This window comes from Bubalus bubalis, chromosome X (assembly GCF_019923935.1).
Source record: "Bubalus bubalis isolate 160015118507 breed Murrah chromosome X, NDDB_SH_1, whole genome shotgun sequence".
NCBI lineage: Eukaryota > Metazoa > Chordata > Mammalia > Artiodactyla > Bovidae > Bubalus > Bubalus bubalis.
In genome coordinates this window covers 1,535,575-1,557,958 of record NC_059181.1, presented here as the reverse complement: position 1 = coordinate 1,557,958, position 22,384 = coordinate 1,535,575, and the positions used below count along the sequence as shown (strand labels likewise).

Here is a 22,384-nt window from a genome sequence, read left to right as displayed (position 1 = left end):
GCTCAGTCATATCCAACTCTTGTGAGCCCGTGGACTGTAGCCCTCCAGGCTCCTCTGTCCATGGGATTCTCCAGGCAACAATACCAGACTGCGTTGTCATTCCCTTCTCTAGGGAATCTTCCCCACCTGGGGATCAAACCTGGGTCTCCTGCGCTGGCTGTGGCTTCTTTACCGTCTGAGCCACCAGGGAAGTCCAGCCTCAAAGGAGATAACGAGGCTGGCATGGTGCGTAATTTTGTTGGGAAAAAGGCAAAAGAGAAAACAGCAGTGTCTACTGCAGATAGAACTCAGGGTCTGCGTTGCCTGTCAGCAGTCTGCAAAGGGTTGAAAACCCTCGGGGAATGACCGATTATTGGCAGAGCACTCCTGATTTTCATTCCCACGCAGATGTTTTTTTAGGGTTCTCATTCAGCATTGAAAGAAAAAGAGTGGCTCTTTCCTGTTTTGAAAGAAAGAGTTGTTCTTTCCTGTTGGGACAGCCCCAACGATTTTTTTTTTTCAGAAATGACTTTCCATTTTTTTCTTTTGTAGGTTTAATAGCATACAGGCTTTGTCGGAAACGTCGTTTGCTGGACTGACGAAGCTGGAGCTCCTCATGATCCATGGAAATGACATCCCCAGCATCCCCGACGGGGCTCTGAGAGACCTCATTTCGCTCCAGGTAAACCAGGCATGGCGGTTTCCCAGGTGGCTCAGTGGTAAAGAGTGCATGAGACACTATTTCGATCCCTGGGTCGGGAAGATCCCCTGGGGGAAGAAATGGCAACCCACTCCAGTGTTCTTGCCTGGAGAATCCCATGGACAGGGGAACCTGGCGGGCTGCAGTCCATGGGGTCGCAGAGAGTAAGACAAGACTGAGTGACTAAGCGCACACACACCTTTCTGGGAGACTCTCTGGGTGGGGAACCCTAACCCTAACCCTGGGGGAGGAAATGGCAACCCACTCCAGTGTTCGTGTCTGGAGAATCCCATGGGCAGAGGAGCCTGGTGGGCTACAGTCCATGGGGTCATAGAGTCGGTCACAACTTAGCTACTAAAACCAAACAAACTGGGCATATATGACCAGCACTAACTGCAACCTCTACCGCCAGCCGTGGAGAGGGAAAACTTTAAAATGCTCCTTCACAATGAATAAAACGGCCACTTTTTCTTTTTTTTTTTTTTTGCTGTATATAGGTATTGACTATTATTATAAACATGAAAAACGAGCTTCATGTCTTTCCTTCCCAGACCTTTGTTCTGCTTTCTGTTCCTGTCTGTGGTGTTTTCTTTTATTTAAATTATAAACAGGGCTTCCTTGGTTGCTCAGCTGGTAAAGAATCCACCTGCAATGCAGAAGAGCCCGGTTCAATCCCTGGGTTGGGAATGTTCCCTGGAGAAGGGATAGGCGACCCCATTCCAGTGTTCTTGGGCTTCCCTGGTGGCTCAGCTGGTAAAGAATCTGCCTGCAATGTGGGAGACCTGGGTTCGATCCCTGGGTTGGGAATGTTCCCTGGAGAAGGGAAAGGCTATCCCACGACTGAGCAACATTTTCCACTTCCGGTGCAACATTTTCCACCCCACGACAGAGCAACATTTCCACTTCCGCTGCATCATTTTCCACTTCCGGTGCAACATTTTTCCACTTCCGGTCTTTGTAGGTTTTCAAGTTCAGCTACAATAAGCTTCGCGTCATCACGGGCGAGACCCTGCAGGGGCTGTGGAACCTGGTGAGGCTGCACATGGACCACAACCAGATCGAGTTCATCCACCCGGAAGCGTTCAGGGGCTTAACCTCCCTGAGGCTCCTCCACTTAGAGGGGAACCTGCTTCGCCAGCTGCACCCCGCCACCTTCTCCACCTTCGCCTTCCTGGACTACTTCAGGCTCTCCACCGTGAGACACCTCTACCTGGCCGAGAACGCCATCAGCACTCTCCCCGCCGGCATGCTGCAGAACATGCCGCTTCTAGAGAACCTCTACCTGCACGGCAATCCGTGGGCATGTGGCTGTGACATGACCTGGTTTCTGCAGTGGGATGCCAAATCCAAAGGTAGGAACCGAGCAGGCGGCTCAGACGGTCAGGAACCCACCTGCAGGGCGGGAGACCTGCATTCGATCCCTGGGTCAGGAAAATTCCCCTGGAGGAGGAAAGGGCAGCCCACTCCAGTCTTCTTGCCTGGAGAATCCCCATGGACAGAGGAGCCTGGTCCATGGGGTCGCAAAGAGTTGGACATGACTAAAGCGACTTGGCCTGGACAAATACAGAAAAGCCGTGAGACGTTTAGCAGGGAGAAAAATATAGTTTGATTCTCTAGACATGAGTTTGAGGAGCATTTGTACCATTTGATGGGCTTGTCAAGTAGGGCGTCGGTGTGCCTCTCATAGGATGGGTTTGGAATGGAGAAGCATAGACAGAACTCATCGGTGGCCAGCAGACGGTAATTGAAACCACCCGCGTGGGCGAGACCCTCAATGACAGGGCAGGGCAAGAAGGGAGGGGTCTTAGACCGAGTCCAGGAATAGTTCATCCATAATGAGTTGGGCAGAGAAACAAGAAGCGTTGGCCAGAGAAGGACAAAATTCTGGAAGATTGAGTGTCCAGGAAGCCAAGAGTAAGAATGTGAATCCAAAAAAGAAAATACTGCCTGAAGTGAAAAATTGTTTCAAGAGAAAATGTAGTTATGAAAGGTCGATGTGACACGAGGCGTGCCAACAGTTGGTTCTGAAGTGTTAATCACTCAGTCGTGTCTGACTCTTTGCAACCCTGTGGACTGTAGCCCGCCAGGCTCCTCTGTCCATGGGATTCTCCAGGCAAGAAGACTGGAGTGGGTTGCCATTTCCTCCTCCAGGGGATCTTCCTGACTCAGAGATCAGACCCCAGTCTCCTGCGTTGCAGGCGGATTCTTTACCATGTGAGCCACCAGGAAAGCCCCACAGTTGGTTCTAGGACCTGGAAATACATTCATGGGTTGCAGAGACTTACATAGGTTCTCCTGGACCTTCATAAAAGGAAAATTGCATCATATGTACGAAGAGAGATTCTTTGTCAACTTAAAAATGTCTTTTCCTTGCAGCATGTGGCATCTAGTTCCCTGAGCAGGGATGGAACCCAGGCCCCCTGCGTTGGGAGCACAGAGTCTTAGCCACTGGACCACCAGGGAAGTCCCTAACAATATCTTTTTAAAAAGTACTCCCTGTCAAGAACTTCCCAGACCCTGGTTAGTTATCACACATGGGGTTAAATGGATTTAAGCTCCTAGGTGACATCACGGATACCAGGTAGGTAAAGTCTTGAATCTTGGCTGAGATGCACCCAGGTGATAAAGATGCAAACACAGGCTTCATCCTCTGTCCATTCTTCAGGTCGTTGACTTAGCACATGTTTGTCTGCTGCTGTGTTTCAGGGGTCCTGAAGTGTAAGAAGGACAAAGCGTACGAAGGAGGTCAGCTCTGTTCCACGTGCTTCAGTCCCAAGAAGTGGCATGGACAGGAGCTTCAGAAGCTGCGGGACGTCCGCTGTCAGAAGCCTTTGATCGAGTCCCCGCTGAGACAGAACCGGAGCCGGAGCAGTGAGGACGATCAGGACGAAGACGAGGGTGCTGACCACCCCTTCTCCCCGGACGAGTTCCAGTTCCCCGCGTGGAACGTGTCCGTGAACATGAGCGACGAGCACGGAAACACGGTCCACCTGGTCTGCGACATCAAGAAGCCCACCGACGTGTACAGGCTGCACTTGAACCAGACAGACCCCCAGGAGATAGAGATCAACGCCACGGTCGCCTTGGACTTTGAGTGTCCCATGACGCGACAGAACTACGAGAAGCTCTGGAAGCTGATCGCCTACTACAGTGAGGTCCCCGTGAAGCTCCACCGGGAACCGGCGCTCGGCAAAGACCCCAGGCTCGGCTACCAGTACAGGCAAGATGCGGACGACGACACCACGCTGTACTACACAGGCGTCAGGGCCCACGTCCTCGCCGAACCAGAGTGGGTCACGCAGCCGTCCATAGAGCTGCAGCTCAACCGGCGTCTGAGCTCGGCCAAACTGGTGGTGCTGTCGTATTCGTCTCGGCACGCCCTGGTTCTGTCCGCCAAGGACGCGAGGCTGTCTCCGAGCAGAAGCTGGGTGATGATCGAGCCCGGCAGAGCCGTGCAGAGAGCCCAGACCGTCCTGGAGGGGAGCGCCTGCCAACTGAGCTGCAACGTGAGGGCCTCCGAGAGCCCCTCCATCTCCTGGGTGCTCCCGGACGGGTCTGTCGTGAAAGCGCCGATGGAAGACCGTGACGGCAGGTTCTCCGTCCTCACCAGCGGCTGGCTGAAGATCAGGTCGACGCAGCCGTCGGATGCTGGTCTGTACCAGTGCATCGCTCGGGTGAGGGATGAGACAGTCCGGATGCTCTACAGGGTCCTGGTACAGCCGCCGGTCATTCAGCCTCCCGACGCATATACGGTAACCGTTCAGAAGAACCCAGGGGAGCCTGTGACGCTGCCTTGCCAGGCACTGGCTGTACCAGAAGCCCAGATCAGCTGGATCCTTCCAAACAAAAGGATGCTGAATGCAATGGCCAATTCCTCACACGCCTACGTGCTGGCCGACGGCACCCTTTCCATCCCCAAGGTTCAAGGAACCGACAGCGGTTACTACAGGTGCGTGGCGGTCAACCAGCAAGGGTCGGATCATTTTACGGTGGGGGTCCAGGTAAGCAAGAAGGGGTCCCGCGGGTCTCCGAAAAGACGCGGACGCCCAGGAGGCAGGACTCTTCCTGGAGGGCGAGGCGGGATCGTGGAGGATGAAGGCGGATCCGGCATGGGCGATGAAGAGAACGCATCAAGGACGGTCCTCCACCCGCAGGACCAAGAGGTGTTAATCAGAGCGACGGACGACGCCGGCGGCGGGGGTATGAAGACCAGGAAAGGGCGCAGAAAGCTGAAACCCTGGAAGCACCCCGCCAAGGAACCGGAGACCAACGTCGCCGAAGGCCGCAGAGTCTTCGAGTCCAGGCGGAGGGTAAACGTGGCCAACAAGCAGATTAATCCAGAACGCTGGGCAGATATCTTAGCCAGAGTCCGTGGGAGAAGTCTCCCTAAGGGAACGGAAGGACCACAGGTCATCACAGTCCCCGCACCTTCACTGATGAGGCAGGAAGTGACTTCACCTCTGCCTGCCGTCGCTCCCGGCTCATTATCGCCCGTGCAGACCACAAGCAGTTCAGAAGAATCCTCGGGAGATATGTTCGTATTTGGCGAGGAAGAGCAGGTTTCCAGCGCTGTCTCCTCCCCTAGGACCGTTCCGCTCCAACCTGGCCATGACGGAGTCGTTCGTAGCGAACCCAGAGTGACAGGCACTCGCTCGGAAGAATTTATTGATGAGGGCTCTTCTGAGAAGACCGTGGGTGCAACTCCCACTGAAGTTGACTCCAACCAGACCCCAGCCACGACACCGGCATCTGTACTTTATGAATCTTCTACTCTGCAGACCCTGGAAATGGAACACAAAGAGCCCACCGAGCAAAACGTAGCCACAGACGGCTGGTCCACCCTCCATGTTGGATCCGTGCTGGAGGCCACATCCCCTGAGGATGAATCTCCGATGGATGCCGTACCCTTGGCTGAGTCTGAGACTGTGACCTACTTTTACCCCGATCTGGGGACAAATTCACAACCAGCTGAGAAGACCGTGAAAGAACAGGCCTCCACACACTTCACGCCAACTCCCGCCTCGTGGGTTGCCGAGGCTAGGATGTCTGAGCCGCTTGAAGACCCTACCTTAGGGGACCCCAGCATCCCAGTTGAAATGCGCCTCCAGGAACAGACAGACAGCCCGCAGCTTGTGGAAACTGATTTAAGTACTCCAGGCCACCCACTGACTCCCGAGGGCATGAAGGAGACTTCTCAGACACTTCGGGAAGAGGGTACGCTAGAGATGCACCCCACAGACTCCAGAAGTGTCAAGGGAAATGGGCAAGCCACAGACCCAACCACTCCGCTTGACTCGATGCCGGAAGTGGTGAACAGCGTCACTGACTTGCAGCATCCCGGGGAGTCCATGCCTGGCGTTGTGTTTGGCAAGGACATGACCACGGCGCCAGTGACCACGCCAGCCCAAAAGGACACTTCACCGTCGGCACTGACCACTCATCCTTCTCGAAAGAGGCCCCATGGGAGGAGGCGATTCCGACCCCACAAAATCCGACACCGCCATAAACAGAGCCCGCATACGACGTTTGCCCCGACCCAAGTCCCCGAAGTGAAGACTCCTAGTCTTCAAGTGGCGAGTTCTCTGGTTCCTACGACCTGGGTTAACAGTGCTGTAGGTACCGCCGGACACTTGGACACGGAGGAGCATGCCGGATCCGTATCCAGGGGCAGCCCACACAGGAAACAGGGCAAGAAACGCAACAGACACCGATACATCACTTCCACCCTGAGCTCTGCCGCTTCTGTGTCCAAGCCCAGCTTTTCTCCAGAAGATAAGCATAGACTCTCTTTTCCCCTCAGTTCCCAAGCTGCGCTTTCCCCTACGACCGTCTCTTTCACCACTGGAGACCCACGGCAGATAACCAGCCTGGGAGCTTATAGCACAGACAGCATCAGCAAAACATATTCATCTTCTGACACATTCCAAGAGACTGTTCCAGTCACACGTGAGCCTGCGTCAGATGGACAGGAAACGAAGAACCATGGTGTCACAGACCTCAGGGACCATCAAACCGACGGTCTGGTCCCTGGAGACTCAGTCACTCATCCGGCATCACCTTCTGTGGCCGAGGTCTCCCCTGTGAGAGGATTTAAGGAGGTGTCTCTGACATCTCCCTTTCCAAAAACGACAAGCTGGGATCCCCCAGGGGCAACCCAGCTCGCAGTGGAACACACAAACCCACCTGTTACCAGTCCTTCGGAAGCTCTTACAGAATCACCCTCTGTGAGAGAGTCAGCAGATCTAGGTTTGCCCTCTGAGTTTTCGCCTTCAGCGGCGGTCTCTACGCTGTTTCAACCCCAACGGGCGGCTCCTTCGACGACTCTCCCCGTCCTAAAAGCAGAGTCATCCTCGAGTCGGGCGGAAACCACCGTCCGTGATCAGGGAGGCCGTGAAACCGCTCACGCTACTATCCGTTCTGAAATCGGACCCCAGAGTCACGTGTCCACTCCCGCCCCGGTGGAGGAGCCAGAATCGCCATTCCCACCCACAACTCTGTTGTCTTCCACAGAGACCACTGCAGAGCCCACACCGCCTCTTCCTTCAGGGACATCCCCAGTCTGGAAAGCTTCCAAACACCACGTCACCTTCCATTACGTGGGGACCCCAGAAACCAAAGCGCCTTCTGTGAATAACGAAGTAACTCAACATTTATCGAAGGCACACCACTTATCCACGCCCTCTTCCAAGCAGGACAGATTTACCTTGACTCCAGAGGAGGCATTAAGAAAGGAAGTGTTTGATGGTACAATGAAAAACGTACTTCCCCATGTTCCAGACGGTCGAGACGAGGCTGGGAGGGCCCCGGTTTTCCACCAACCAGCCAGAGTTCCCGCCACACCAATCCCGCCGAGAGGAACCATGAGACCCCCGCACACGGTCACACAAAGCCCCTTCAGATACTCGGTCACCTTCCAGCCCCCTCATCACCTGACCCGCAAACCGGGAGTCACTGCGTACCCGTCGAGGGTTTGGCCAGAGGGCAGGCATGCCACGACTCCGAGATCACCCAGTTATCCAACGACTCCCGTGGTGGTTTTGTGGCCTGGTTCCAAACCTAGCATTCCTGGTACGGCGACCGGCCAAGGAGCTGACCGATTCCAGGGCAACTCCAGATCGTTTGCAAATAACCACCTGCCCGATCTAAGAAGAGACCCCGTGGGCAAGCTTCCGAATTCAAGAGCGCCTCCTCTTCCCGGTGGAAGATTCCCTTTCTTTATCAACAGGACCCTATCTTTCCCCCAGTTGGGAGGTACTCCAAAACCTCAGGGACCCAGCTCTCCAGCCCCAGCGTTGAGAGACAGAAAGGTCAACGTAGGTCCCTACACTCGGATCCACTCTCAGAGCATCTTCCACATGGACCTGGGGCCCCCAGCGCCTCCCATCTTGCACCCCCCCAGGACCACAGCATCCCCGTCCATGAACGTACGGAACATCCCCCTGGGCTCCTCCACCCGGAGCTCCGTCCCCTTCGTGACGTCCTCCACCCCGCCCTCCAGAAGCTTCCATCACGGCAGCACAAAGCTCTTCTCTGCCGGAGGGCCGCCTGCGTCCAAATTCTGGACGCTCGGGGAAAAGCCGCAGATCATCACCAAATCCCCGCAGTCCGTGACCGTCACCGCGGAGACAGACGTCACGTTCCCCTGTGAGGCCACGGGGAAGCCCAAGCCCTTCGTGACTTGGACCAAGCTGTCCACAGGTAGGGCGTTTACACATCAGGCGTTCCAAGTGGGGCTGGTAGGTGGAGAAGGGGGAGTTCCTTGAGTGTAAGAAGTCCATGTAGAAGTAGATACTGTCAGAAGAGGACAACGGGTAGGTGTGATGGGAAACGACTCCAGATAATCTATCCATAGGTGTATCCCTTTACAGAGACGGGGGAGTGAGAAATGAACAAGGGCGTGAGGTTTGTTTTTTTTTTAAAGCAGCAGTGGAAACACGTAGCATTCCTAACCAGGACTTAGGGCTTCCCAGGGGTGCTCGGAAGTAAAGAATCTGCCTGCCAGTGCGGGAGACGCGGGTTCCATCCGTAAGTCGGGAAGATCCCCTGGAGAAGGGCATGGCAACCCACTCCAGTATTCTTGCCTGGAGAAGCCCACAGACAGAGGAGGCTGGCGGGCTACAGTCCACGAGATCGCAAAGCATCAGATGTGACTTACCGACTAAATGACAACAAATTGAGGCTTAGAAATGTTCCGCAAGGGAACCTCTTGCCTTATCCCCCTGAGGTTCGGTACAGAAGTCATCCGCAAACCACGCGGGGCTTGCAGCAAGGGAGGGGAGTGAGGGGAAGTCCCCTGCATCCTCCCACTGGCTTGGAAGGTTGCTGGAGTTTGGTCTCAGCTCGGCGGGCGTTGGTTTTCTTTGAACCTAGAGCTGTGACTTCAATGAGTCAGCTCCATCTGCCATCACTGAGCACCCTACATGGGGTGGCTGGAGCAGCCAACTTATTTTCTGACCGTTTGGGAGGTTGGGAGTCCAAGATCCTGGTTACAGCAGAGCTAATTCCTCCTGAATCGTCTTGGGCGTATCAGCAGCTGTCTTCTCACGTGATCATCCGTCTGTGTGTCTAATGTTCCCATCTCCTCTTTTTATCAGAACCCTGGCCCTATGGGATTAGGACACACCCTCATAGACCTCATTTTCTACCTTCATCCCCTCTTTAAAGACCATCTCCAAGCACAGCCACATTCTGAGCTTCTAGGGGTGGGGGTGGGGGTCCCAACTCCAACATAGGAATTGATGGTGGAAGGACAAAATTCAGCCCAAATAACAAGGGTCCATACGACGGTCTCTACTTGGCAGGCCGGGGTGCTGCAAAGACCGCTTTGCTTCCTCCAAAACGACCATCTTCTTGGATGTCCAAACAGATTCTAGGTGACACGAGGAACTAAATGTGATGATCGCCCCTCTAGGTCATTGCAGAGCACCAAGCTGAGCTCCTTGTGTTGTTTAGAAGCTTCCCAGTTGCTGTATGTATTTTACACGTGGAGGGTATATATGTCAGTGTTCCTCTCTCGGTTCATCCCACTCCACAAATCTGCGTCTCTATTTCGGCCCTACAGTCTCCGTGAACATACCTCCCTTTTTCTCTTTGTCTTTCCGTCTCTCTCAAGCACAGCTGTGTCCTTCAGGCTTGGATTCTGTTCAGAAGGTTGGGGTTGTTGTTTTTTTTTCCTCCATCTGCCATGTGGATAACCCAGGAAGTGACCGATGCTGTTACACTCGAGACAGCTGTACATTCTCTGCTGATCTCACGCACGTTGCATGTTTTCCAGTCGTGAGAAGAGGCGCTGGACGCAGGCAGATTACTGACATCTTTGAAGGCTCCACGCTGGACGCCAAACGCTTCCCTAATGATTTAATGAGGAATTTGCTGGAGGAAGCCAGCGGGGGACACCGCGGGGTTTTTCATTCTGAAAGGACTCTGCCTCGGATGGAAGGCGTGTCCCTCCACTGAAGAGACCCCATTTGCATTTATTCTTAGCGTCCTCTGTACCTTGTTCCATTGTAGAGTATCCTTGGACCACACCCCCTCCCGAGACCATCATGTATCTTCCTCTACCTGACTGGGATTCTGCTTCTTAGCACCAGCTTTTCCTTTGGAGAAGGGCACAGCAACCCACTCCAGTATTCTTGCCTGGAGAATCCCCATGGACAGAGGAGCCTGGTGGGATACAGTCCAGGGGGGACACAAAGAGTTGGACACGACTGAGCGACTAACACTTTTCCTAGTTAGCTCCAGTTTTTTTTTTTTAATTGGAATATAATTGCTTTACATAATGCTGTGTTGGTTTCTGCTGTACAACAACATGAATCAGCTAAAGGTATCCATATATCCGCTCCCTCTTGAGCCTCCCTCCCAGGCCCCATCCCCCTGTCTAGGTCATCAGAGAGCCCGGAGCTGAGCTCCCTGGGCTATACCCCAGCTTCCCTCTGTCTGTTTCACACACGGTCGTGTGTCTATCCCAGTGCTGCTTTCCCGACTCACGCTACCTTCTCCTTCCCCCACTGTGTCCACCTGTCCCTCCTCTACGTCTGCACCTGTATTCCTGCCCTGCAGACAGGTTCATCAGGACCGTCTTTCCAGATTCCATATGTAGGCGTGAATAGTACAATATCTGATTTTCTCCTTCTGACCTCCTTCACTGTGTACGACAGACTCTAGGTTCCTCCGCATCACTATGACAGACTCAGCTTTGTTCCTTTTCATGGCTGAGTAATATTCCATTGTGTGTGTACCACATCTTATTGCTCCATTCCTCTGTGGATGGACACTTAGGTTGCTGCTGTGTCATGGCTCTTGTGAACACCGGAGTGCATGTGTAAGGGCTTCCCTGGTGGCTCGGTTGTGCAATGCAGGAGACCCCAGTTCGATTCCTGGGTCGGGAAGATCCCCTGGAGAAGGGATAGGCTACCCACTCCAGTATTGTTGGGCTTCCCTGGTGGCTCAGCTGGTAAAGAATCCACCTGCAGTGTGGGAGACCTGGGTTCAATCCCTGGGGTTGGGAAGATCCCCTGGAGAGGGGAAAGGCTACCCACTCCAGTGTTCTGGCCTGGACAATTCTTTGGACTTTATAGTCCACGGGGTCCCAAAGAGTCAGACACCACTGAGTGACTTTCACTTTCCCTGGGTGGGGAAGATCCCCTGGTGAAGGGCCTGGCAACCTAACTCCAGTATTCTTGCCTGCAGAATCCCACGGACAGAGGAGCCTGGCGGGCTACCGTCCACGGGGTCACAGAGAGTCGGACACGACTGAAGCGACTTAGCACACACACACACACGAGAAGATTAGAGCAAGTCCTGGGGATTTGTGGCCTTTTGCTTTTTTTGCTGTTTGGACATAAAGAGGAGAATCAGATTAAAGGGTTTCCCTGATGGCTCAGTGGGAATGAACACACCTGCCACTGCAGGAGACTCAGGTTCAATCCCTACATCTGGAAAATCCCCCAGAGGAAGGAAATGGCAACCTTCTCCAGTGTTCCTGCCTGGAAGAATCCCACGCACCAAGGAACCTGGCGGGCTACAGTCCAGTGGGGGGGGGGGGTCGCAAAGGGTTGGAAACGACTTAGCGCCTGAGCAGCTGCAACACACAGATCCATTAACTAATAATCTTTATTCCATCCTTGTGGAAAGGGCTTGGTGTGCATCGCACCTGATGGCAGGTGTCTTTTGAATTCCAGGTGCTCTGATGACCCCCAACACCAGACTGCAGCGATTTGAGGTCCTGAAGAACGGCACGTTCGTCATCCGGAGCGTCCAGGTGCAGGACCGTGGGCAGTACATGTGTACGGCCAAAAACCTGCACGGGGCCGACCGCATGGTGGTCCTCCTGGCGGTCACGGCGCAGCAGCCCCAGATCCTGGCCTCCCACTACAAGGATGTCACCGTCTACCTGGGCGACACCATCTCCATGGAGTGTCTGGCCAAGGGGACCCCGGCACCGCAGATCTCCTGGGTCTTCCCCGACGGGCGCGTGTGGCAGACCGTGTCCCTCGTGGAGGGCAGGGTCACGCTGCACGAGAACCGGACGCTGAGCATCAAGGAGGCGTCGTTCCAAGACAGGGGCGTCTACAAGTGCGTGGCGAGCAACGCGGCGGGCGCCGACAGCCTGGCCATCCGCCTGCACGTGGCGGCCCTGCCCCCGGTCATCCACCAGGAGAAGGCGGAGAACATCTCGCTGCCGCCCGGCCTCAGCATCCACATCCACTGCACGGCCCGCGCCGCGCCCCTGCCCAGCGTGCGCTGGGTGCTCCGCGACGGCACCCAGATCCGCCCCTCGCAGTTCGTCCACGGCAACCTCTTCGTCTTCCCCAACGGGACCCTGTACATCCGCAACTTAGCGCCCCAGGACAGCGGGCGCTACGAGTGCGTGGCCGCCAACCTGGTGGGCTCGGCGCGCCGGACCGTGCAGCTCACGGTGCAGCGTGCGGCGGCCAATGCGCGCATCACCGGCACCTCCCCGCAGAGGACCGACGTCCGCTACGGGGGCACCCTCCGCCTGGACTGCAGCGCCTCCGGGGACCCCTGGCCGCGCATCGTCTGGAGGCTGCCATCCAAGCGGATGATCGACGCGCTTTTCAGGTACGTATGTATGGGGGCGCTCCAGACTCGCCGTCATTCCCCCGGCACCTCCACGAGCTCCCGGGGACACCTCCGCGTGCCTCCGCGGGCACTTACCTGCACCCCCCTTGGAGTTTTCTTCTTGGGGCACCTCCCTCCGTCTCCCGTTGAAATTTTGTTGTTCAGTTGCTCAGTCGTGTCCGACTCTTTGCAACCCCATGGACCACAACACGCCAGGCCTCCCTGTCCATCACCAACTCCCGGAGTTTACTCAAACTCATGTCCATCGAGTCGGTGATGCCATCCAACCATCTCATCCTCTGTCGTCCTCTTCTCCTCCCGCCTTCAGTCTTTCCCAGCATCAGGGTCTTTTCCAATGATTGGGATCTAGGGAGACACCTTTTTGTGGGGTTGGTACAGACAAGGGAATGAATGGGCTTCCCTGGTAGCTCAATTGGTGAAAAATCCACCTGCAATACAGGAGAGACCCTGATTCAATTCCCGGGTGGGGAAGATCCACTGGAGAAGGGATAGGCTACCCACTCCAGTATTCTTGTACTTCTCTGGTGGCTCAGATGGTAAAGAATCCATCTGCAATGCAGGGGACCTGGGTTCGATCCCCTAGGTCGGGCAGATCCCCTAGAAGGGCTTGACAACCCAGTTCAGCGTTCTTGCCTGGAGAATCCCACAGACAGAAGAGCCTGGCGGGTTTCAGTCCATGGGGTTGCAGAGTCGGACACAATTGAGCGACTAAACAGCAACAACAAAGGAATAGATAAAAACCGTTTGCCTTCTTTTTCTATAATCAAATTTCAACAAAGCGCATGGAAGCTCCAGATGTTATGTTAAAATGTATCTGCAGCAGAAGGAAAGGAGGGGAAAAGGAAAATTGAAAGGCCTGGTGACAGCACAAAGGTCACACGTTTGGAATTCTTAAAGTTCATTTCAGCTACAAGGAAATGCACCTTGCCTTGTTGCCCTGTCTTCGAGCCCCAGATGTATGAATCTCGAGCAACAGGTCTCAACCAAGGGGGATTTTGTCCCCAGGGGACTCTGGGCAATTTTGGGAGACATTTTTGGTTGATGTGACTTAAGGAGTGGGGGAGCGGGGCCCCCGGCACGTGGTGGGTGGAGACCAGGGCTGCTGCTCCACACCCCGTGGTACCCAGGATGCCCCACATCAGAGCCGCCCAGACCAGGCGGCAGCAGCGCTGCGGCTGAGAGACCCTCAGCCGGCACCAGAGACTTTCTAATTGTCTGTCTATCCATCCACCCATGCGTACATACATCTATCCATCCATCCATCCATCCATCCATCTGCCCATCCATCCATCTACCCATCCATCCATACATACACACATCTATCCATCTATCCATACATACATAAATCCATCTATCCATCCAGCCATCCATCCATGCATACATACATCTATCCATCTATCCATCCATCCATCCATCCATCTATTCACCCATCCATCCATCTACCCATCCATCCATCCATACATACATCTATCCATACATATGTACATCTGTCCATCCAACCATACATACATCTATCCATCCATCTACCCATCCATCCATACATACATCTATCCATCTATCCATACATACATAAATCCATCTATCCATCCATCCACCCATCCATCCATACATACATACATCTATCTATCCATACATACATACATACATACATATATCCATCTGTCTATCCATACATATGTACATCTATCCATCCATACATACATACATCTATCCATACATATATCCATACGTACATACATCTATCTCTCCATCCATCCATCCATCCATCTCTCCATCCATCTATCTATCCACCCATCCATCCATCCACACATACATCTATCTATCCATCCATTCATCCATCCATCCATCATCCATGCATCCATCCACCCATCCATCATCCATCCATACATACATACATCTATCAATCTATGCATACATACATACATCTATCAATCTATGCATACATACATACACACATCTATCCATCCATCCATCATCCATCCCTCCATCCATCCATCTCTCCACCCATCCATCCATCCATCTACCCATCCATCCATCCATACATACATCGATCTATCCATCCATCCATACATACATATATCCATCTGTCTAGCCATCCATCCATACATCTATCCATACATATGTACATCTATCCATCCATCCATACATACATACATACATCTATACATCCATCCATCATCCATCCCTCCATCCATCCATCTCTCCACCCACCCATCCATCCCATCTACCCATTCATCCATACATACATACATCTGTCTATCCATCCATCTTCTGTTTATCCATCCATCCATCCATCCATCCATCTACCCATCCATCCATCCATACATACGTCTATGTATTCATACATTCATGTATCTATCCATCTACCCATACATACATATATCCATCCATCCATCCATATGTGTGTCTGTCCATCCATCCATCCATATGTCTGTCTACCCATCCATCTATCCATCCATCCATCTCTCTATCTATAGCTGTGGTTCTCAACCAGGAATGACAAGGCCCTCAGGGGACATCTGACAATATCCAGAGACATTTCTGGTTGTCACAACTTGGCAGGGGGTGCTCCTGGACCCATTGAGTGGAGACCAGGGCTGCTCCTCCACACCCCACAGTGCAGAGGATGCCCCACATCAGAGAGTGGGGAGAAACCCAGGCTGAGAAACCCTGACCTAGCTTAAGTGGCTGTCTAATTATCTATTCATCCATCCCTCTATTCATCCAACCATGCATACATCTATCTATTTGTCCATCAATGCATACATACATACATATATGTATCCATCCATCCATGCATCTATCTATCCATACATACATGCATACCTGCATACATCTATCCATCCGTCTATCCATCCATCCATCCATCCATCCATCATCCATCCCTCCATCTACCCATCCATCCATTCATCCATCCGTCTATTTATCCATCCATCCATCTATCCATCTGTCAATCTACCCATCCATCAATCTATCTACCCATCCATCCATCTATCCATTCATCCATCCATCATCCATCCCTCCATCCATCCATCTATTCATCCATGCATCCTTGCATACATGCTACTGTTTAATTAGTATAGATCAGGAGAGCTGCCCCAAACCCCACCGTGGACAGTCATCCAGCCCCTGATGGTAGTGCTGAAGCTGCAAAATCCTGGGCTGCTGCTGCTGCTGCTAAGTCCCTTCAGTTGTGTCCAACTCTGTGTGACCCCATAGACGGCAGCCCACCAGGCTCCCCAGTCCCTGGGATTCTGTAGGCAAGAACACTGGAGTGGGTTGCCATTTCCTTCTCCAATGCAGGAAAGTGAAAAGTGAAAGTGAAGTCGCTCAGTCGTGTCCGACCTTAGCTACCCTATAGACTGCAGCCTTCCAAGCTCCTCCGTCCATGGGATTTTCCAGGCAAGAGTACTGGAGTGGGGTGCCATGGCCTTCTCGAAATCCTGGGCTGGTTCCTCCCAAAGCCACCGTCTCTTTATTCAGTGTTTCAAGCTGCAGAGGAGAGAGACTGGTTGGCAGCAGGGAGGCAAAGCCACACCCATGACACCATGTTGAAACCCCCCACTTCCCCAGCTCTTCAGCCTCCAGAGCCAGGCAGCTCGGTGTGGGTTCCTCTCTGGGGACACGACCAAAAAAAACAGCGTCCAGGGTTCTGCACAGCCACCCAGTCTCCTTCCAGTGCAGGAAAAGATTGCTGTCGCATCCTCCCAGCCTGTGTATTTTAACTTCAGGTGGTTGGGTGGTACCTCGTGAACTTTTGCACAGTCGATCCGGAATACCGCGTACCCAGTTTTCCCCAGAATATCTTCCAGCTGGGCCGGTGTCCTGCCACGCAGAGGCCTGTTTTCCATTGACGTTGGCAAGGCTGAGGCAAGTGTTGAACGGACGCTGAGATGAAGGATGGTCATTCCAGCGTCGACGGGGGCCGTCCTACAGCTTCTGGCTGTAAACCATAAACGGCGGTCTCTGTAGCTTCGTTATTCCTAGCTTCTGGCTAATTACATTGTCAGAAAAAAAGTGTCATTAAACAGCCCATGGGAGTTTTATAAAAGAGCGGGCTCTCTGCCCTGCCTACATGCTGGGATTGTATAAAAAACAGAGCTGTTGGACTTTGGCGTCTTGAAGCCAAGTCTCCTGTGCGGTGGAGCCAGGCGCCTTTTTCAGGCTTGCCCTGGTGATTCTGATTGTGACGAAGGCTAGGATTTGCTGCCATAGGTGTTGCTAAATGTTTTTCAGACGTGTGCTACTGTATACGTTTCCGGAGTCTGACCCCAAGACACATTAAAACATCTTTGTCTTCTCCCCTGCCATCCAGTGAGCGACGAATTCACGTAGACTTGACTCTCTTTCTCATGGCCAGCAAAACAGTGTTTTTGGTCCTTGTCAATAGGTGCTTATAGCTCAGTTGGTAACGAATCTCTCTGCAGTGCAGGAAGACCTGGCTTCGATTCCTGGGTCGGGAAGATCCCCTGGAGAAGGGGCATGGCAACCCGCTCCAGTCTTGCCTGAGGAATCCCAAGGACAGAGGAGCCTGGCGGGGCTACAGTCCATGGGGTGGCAAAGAGTCAGACACGACTTAGGGACTAAACCAGCACAATAGGTACTTTGATGAACAATAATCAGGTGACTCAGTGGTTAAGAATCTGCCTGCCAATGCAGGAGATGAGGGTTCGATCCCTGGGTCAGGAGGATCCCCTGGAGAGGGAAATGGCAACCCGCTCCAGTATTCTTGCCTGGAGAATCCCATGGAGAGAGGGGCCTGGTGGGCTACCGTCCATGGTGTCTCTAAGGAGTCAGCCATGACTTAACAACAGCAGCAATGATGTTATCAGGTTGAATTCCATCACAGGCATTTTTTTTTAATTAACCATTCCATACATGCTATGAGATGATGCAGTGTACAGGAAATATTTAGGGATGAATGTTCAAGTTCCCCCTACAGAAGCCAGAATGGTCATTTATAAGTAATTGAGATGTTGGACACTTTTAAAGTCCAGCAGCATGAGAACTGTCAAGGGTAGAAATCGTCCATAAAGTGCTTTCTTTAGGAAAAATTTCACCTCTTCCTAAGGTTAATGCACATTCATTCTGTCTGTTACTGTAGCATTTGATCTGATTTTATCATTACCCTAAGCACCGCACTGGCCAGCATGCAAATATTTGATCCACACGTACACCCCCACACTAACAGGCTTGATGTCATAGGCTGCATTTCACATCTTTGAATCCGTGGCCAGGCCAGCCAGAGGGCAGGCTCCACCGGGAAGTTCTTATTCATGGGAAATTAATTGCTTCTGTGTTTGGGTACTGTCCCCTCTCGGCTGCAAAAACCATCTGACGTTTTGAGTGGCAGCCTTGTGTACCGGTGGAGTTTCCCTGGTGACTCAGCAGTAGAGAATCTGCCTTCCAGTGCATGAGATGCGAGTTAGATCCCTGGGTGGGGAAGATCCCCTGGAGAAAGGGCATGGCAACCCATTCGAGTGTTCTTGCCTGGAGAATCCCATGGACAGAGGAGCCTGGCAGGCAACAGTCCACAGGGTCGCAAAGAGTTGAACACGACTTAGTGACTATAAACAACCAACCTGAGCACTGGTAGTTCTCAGAACCCCAAGTTTCTGTCTGGCTTTGGTGCTCTCAAGCCAGGTGAGAGAGAGCCTTTGGGAGACTGACTTTCTTCCTCCTTTTCTTCTTCCCCCGTCAGCTTCGACACCAGGATCAAGGCGTTCGCCAACGGGACGCTGGTGATCAAGTCGGTCACGGACAAAGACGCAGGGGATTACCTGTGCGTCGCCCGGAACAAGGTGGGCGACGACTTCGTGGCGCTCAAGGTGAACGTGGTCATGAAAGCCGCCAAGATCCAGCACAAGGAAGCCAACGACCACCGCGTCCTGTATGGGGGCGATCTCAAGGTGGACTGCCTGGCCACGGGGCTCCCCAACCCCGAGATCTCCTGGAGCCTCCCAGACGGGAGCCTGGTCAACTCCTTCATGCAGGCGGACGACAGCGGCGGGCGGGCCAAGCGTTACGTGGTGTTCCACAACGGGACGCTCTACTTCAACGAGGTGGGCCCGCGGGAGGAAGGGGACTACACATGCTTCGCGGAAAACCAGGTCGGCAAGGACGAGATGCGCGTGCGAGTCAAGGTGGTGAGCGAGCCGGCCGCCATCCGCAACAAGACATACTCGGTGATCCACGTGCCCTACGGGGACGTGGTCACCGTGGCCTGCGAGGCTCAAGGGGAGCCCACGCCCAGGGTCACCTGGCTGTCTCCCACCCACCGGCTCATCCCCGCCTTGTCCGACAAATACCAGGTCTACCAGGACGGCACGCTCCTCATCCAGAAGGCCCAGCGCTCGGACACCGGCAACTACACATGCGTGGTCAGGAACAGCGCCGGGGAGGACCGGAAGACCGTCTGGATCCACGTCCACGTGCAGCCGCCCACCATCAACGGCTACCCGGAGGCCATCACCACGGTGCGGGAGGTGGCCCCCGGCGGGAGCCGCAAGCTCATCGACTGCCGGGCGGAAGGCGTGCCCGCGCCGCGGGTGCTCTGGGCCTTCCCCGAGGGCGTGGTCCTGCCCGCCCCCTACTACGGAAACCGCATCACCATCCATCGCAACGGAACCCTGGACATCAAGAGCCTGCGGATGAGCGACTCGGTGCAGCTGGCGTGCATCGGGCGCAACGAGGGCGGGGAGGCCCGCCTGGTGGTCCAGCTCACCGTCCTGGAGCCCCTGGAGAAGCCCATCTTCCACGACCCGGTCAGCGAGAAGATCACAGCCATGGCCGGCCACACCATCAGCCTCAACTGCTCGGCCGTGGGCACCCCGACGCCCACGCTGCTGTGGCTCCTGCCCAACGGGACGGAGCTGCGGAGCGGCCAGCGGCTGCACAGGTTCTTCCACAAGGGGGACGGCCGGCTGCACATCAGCGGCCTCTCGTCCGAGGACGCTGGCGCCTACCGCTGCGTGGCCAGCAACTCGGCGGGCCACACGGAGAGGCTGGTGTCCCTGAAGGTGGGGCTGAAGCCCGAGACGAACAAGCGCTACAACAACCTGGTCAGCATCGTCAACGGGGAGACCCTGCAGCTGCCCTGTGTCCCCCCGGGAGCCCGGGGGACGCGCCCGTCCTGGACGCTGCCCAGCGGTGTGGTCCTGGACGGACCCCAGGTGCGGGGACGCTTCGCCCTCTGGGAGAACGGCACCCTCACCGTGCAGGATGCCTCGGTCTTTGACCGGGGCACCTACGTGTGCAACGCGGACGGTGAACACGGCCCTTCCGTCGTGAGCATCCCGGTGATTGTCATCGCCTATCCTCCGCGGATCACCAGCGAGCCCACGCCGGTCATCTACGCCCGCCCCGGCAGCATCGTGAAGATGAACTGCATGGCCATGGGCATCCCCAAAGCCGAGATAAGCTGGGAGCTGCCCGACAAGTCACATCTCACGGCGGGGACTCAGCCGCGTCTCTATGGCAACAGATTCCTGCACCCACAGGGATCCCTAACCGTCCAGCAGGCCACCCAGAGAGACGCGGGCTTCTACAAATGCACTGCAAAAAACCTCCTGGGCAGCGACTCGAAGACCACCTACGTCCACATCTACTGAGACGCCAAACCGGGCAGCGAGGACTCCACCTATGTCACTCGAAAGGGAAAGTCATTCAGTTGTGTGGGACTCTCTGCGGCCCACACCCCTGGACTGTAGCCTGCCAGGCTCCTCTGTCCATGGGATTCTCCAGGCGAGAATACTGGAGTGCGTTGCGATTGCTTAGGAAGTTAAAATGAAGCCTGGTTTGGGGGTCACAGCTGGGGCCAGAAGGTCAGAGCTTGAAAAGGGTTCATCTCGGGCCACGGTGGCATGCCAGGAAAGACTGAAGGCTGAAGGAGAAGAGGGTGACAGAGGATGAGATGGTTGGATGGCATCACAGACTCAATGGACATGAGTTTGAGCAAACTCCAGGGAGATGGTGAAGGACAGGGGAGGCCTGGCGTGCTGCAGTCCATGGGGTCACAAAGAGTCGGACACAACTGAGCGGCTGAACAGCAAACAGTGGCTGCCCCTCTCCAGGTTGGTGGGTTTCAGGCTCACGCTGACCTTGACCCATGCTTGACAATGAGAGGAAACAACCATAAACGCTGTAAGGAGGTATCTGCCGCTATGGGGGGACTTTGTGACATGTTTACAGAATGCCAATAGCTCTGGTCTTGCTTTTCACGGCACTTGGGTGCAGATCTCAACTTCTGAGTCGCTGGTACCACCCTGCCGCTTGAACGAGCGTCTGTAGGATCCCTAAGGAGCACTCACTGCAAATAAATCATAGAGATTCACTGTGCCTTGCTACTCGCCTGCAAAATGCGTTCCCTAGTTAACCTGCAGTTTCAACACGATAGAACCTTCTAGAATGAGTATCCATCTTTCCGTTATTTCAACATTCCGCTTTGCCCAACAAGGGCTGAGAACCACAATGATTGAATTTTTTTTTCCCCCACATACAAGTCTCATGCAATACATCTCGTTTTATAAGAATGCTTTCTTCCTGGAACTCACTTTTTATATAGTTTTATATATATATATATATATATATATATATATTTTTTTTTTTTCTTTCTAATCAGACGATGAGAGTAGAAAGCAAAAGACGTACTTTCTGTCTCATTAAAAATAATAAATTATTGGTCTTTACAAGACTTGGATACATTAGAGCAGGCATGGAAATTCAACTGAAGCAAGTTGCCTCCTCAACTTCCTTCAAATTCATGAACCAAGAAAATATTACTGTTCCCAGGGATCCTATGGTGGGGGGAGGGGAGTGACATATTGAATTTCCTTGTTTATAATAAAGTTTATCCCATGAAAGTTGCAGGGAGATGAGAGGAGACGGAGCAGAAAGCAAAGTTGTGACCCCAGAGAATAAACCCACTGCCTTCTGGACAAGCCCGGAAATCGCTTTCTTCCTGTCCATTTGTGTCCACTGAAAGTTGATCTGTGATTTCCATGACTGCTTTACTGTATTTTTAAGGTCCATATAATGTACATTGGATAATAAAATAATATTTTCCAAAGAGTCAAGCAGTCATGACAGTGGTATTTTTCAAGAGCAAAAGCACATGAAGTGCATTTGAGTTTTACATTAGACTGGTTAATTTAACTTCCCTGGTGATCCAGTGGTTAAGACTTTGAAGATCCCACATGCCTCGGGGCCAAAAAACCCAAACCTAAAATGGAAGTAGAATTGTAAGAAATTCAATAAAGACTTTAAAAATGGTGGGCCACTTAAAAAAAAAAAAACTTAATAAATCAGATTGGTTAAAAATTGCTTTTATCCACCACACTGAAATTACTCCATTCTCTGCAACTCTTTTTATTACAAAGAAACAGAATCCAAGGGGGTTTGGTTCTGGCGGCCCCTTTGACAGGAAGAAAGGGTGGAAACAGTTCCTATCTGAAACAAGATAATTTGAGGCTGAAATAATGGCGTCACGGCAATCGTTCAGCTACTTTTCTTTAGGAAAGAGACATCTTGGGTGCATGTCCCATGCCTGTTTTGGCTTTCTGCGCCGAGAAGCGGGTAAAAAGCAAGATAAATATTTGGGAAGAA

General features: G+C 53.3%; 1 protein-coding gene across 1 annotated transcript in view; it reads left to right on the top strand.

Annotated features, from left to right (window-relative positions):
* Positions 1 to 21,850, top strand: part of MXRA5 (matrix remodeling associated 5) — a 28,119-nt gene extending 6,269 nt beyond the window's left edge. The window contains exons 3-7 of the mRNA XM_025277379.3: positions 532 to 661; positions 1,641 to 2,031; positions 3,386 to 8,377; positions 11,860 to 12,760; positions 18,483 to 21,850. Of these exons, the coding sequence (XP_025133164.3) occupies positions 532 to 661; positions 1,641 to 2,031; positions 3,386 to 8,377; positions 11,860 to 12,760; positions 18,483 to 20,391 (8,323 nt within the window). The 3' untranslated portion in view covers positions 20,392 to 21,850. The remainder of the gene's footprint in view (positions 1 to 531; positions 662 to 1,640; positions 2,032 to 3,385; positions 8,378 to 11,859; positions 12,761 to 18,482) is intronic.
* The last annotated feature ends 534 nt before the right edge of the window (positions 21,851 to 22,384 follow it).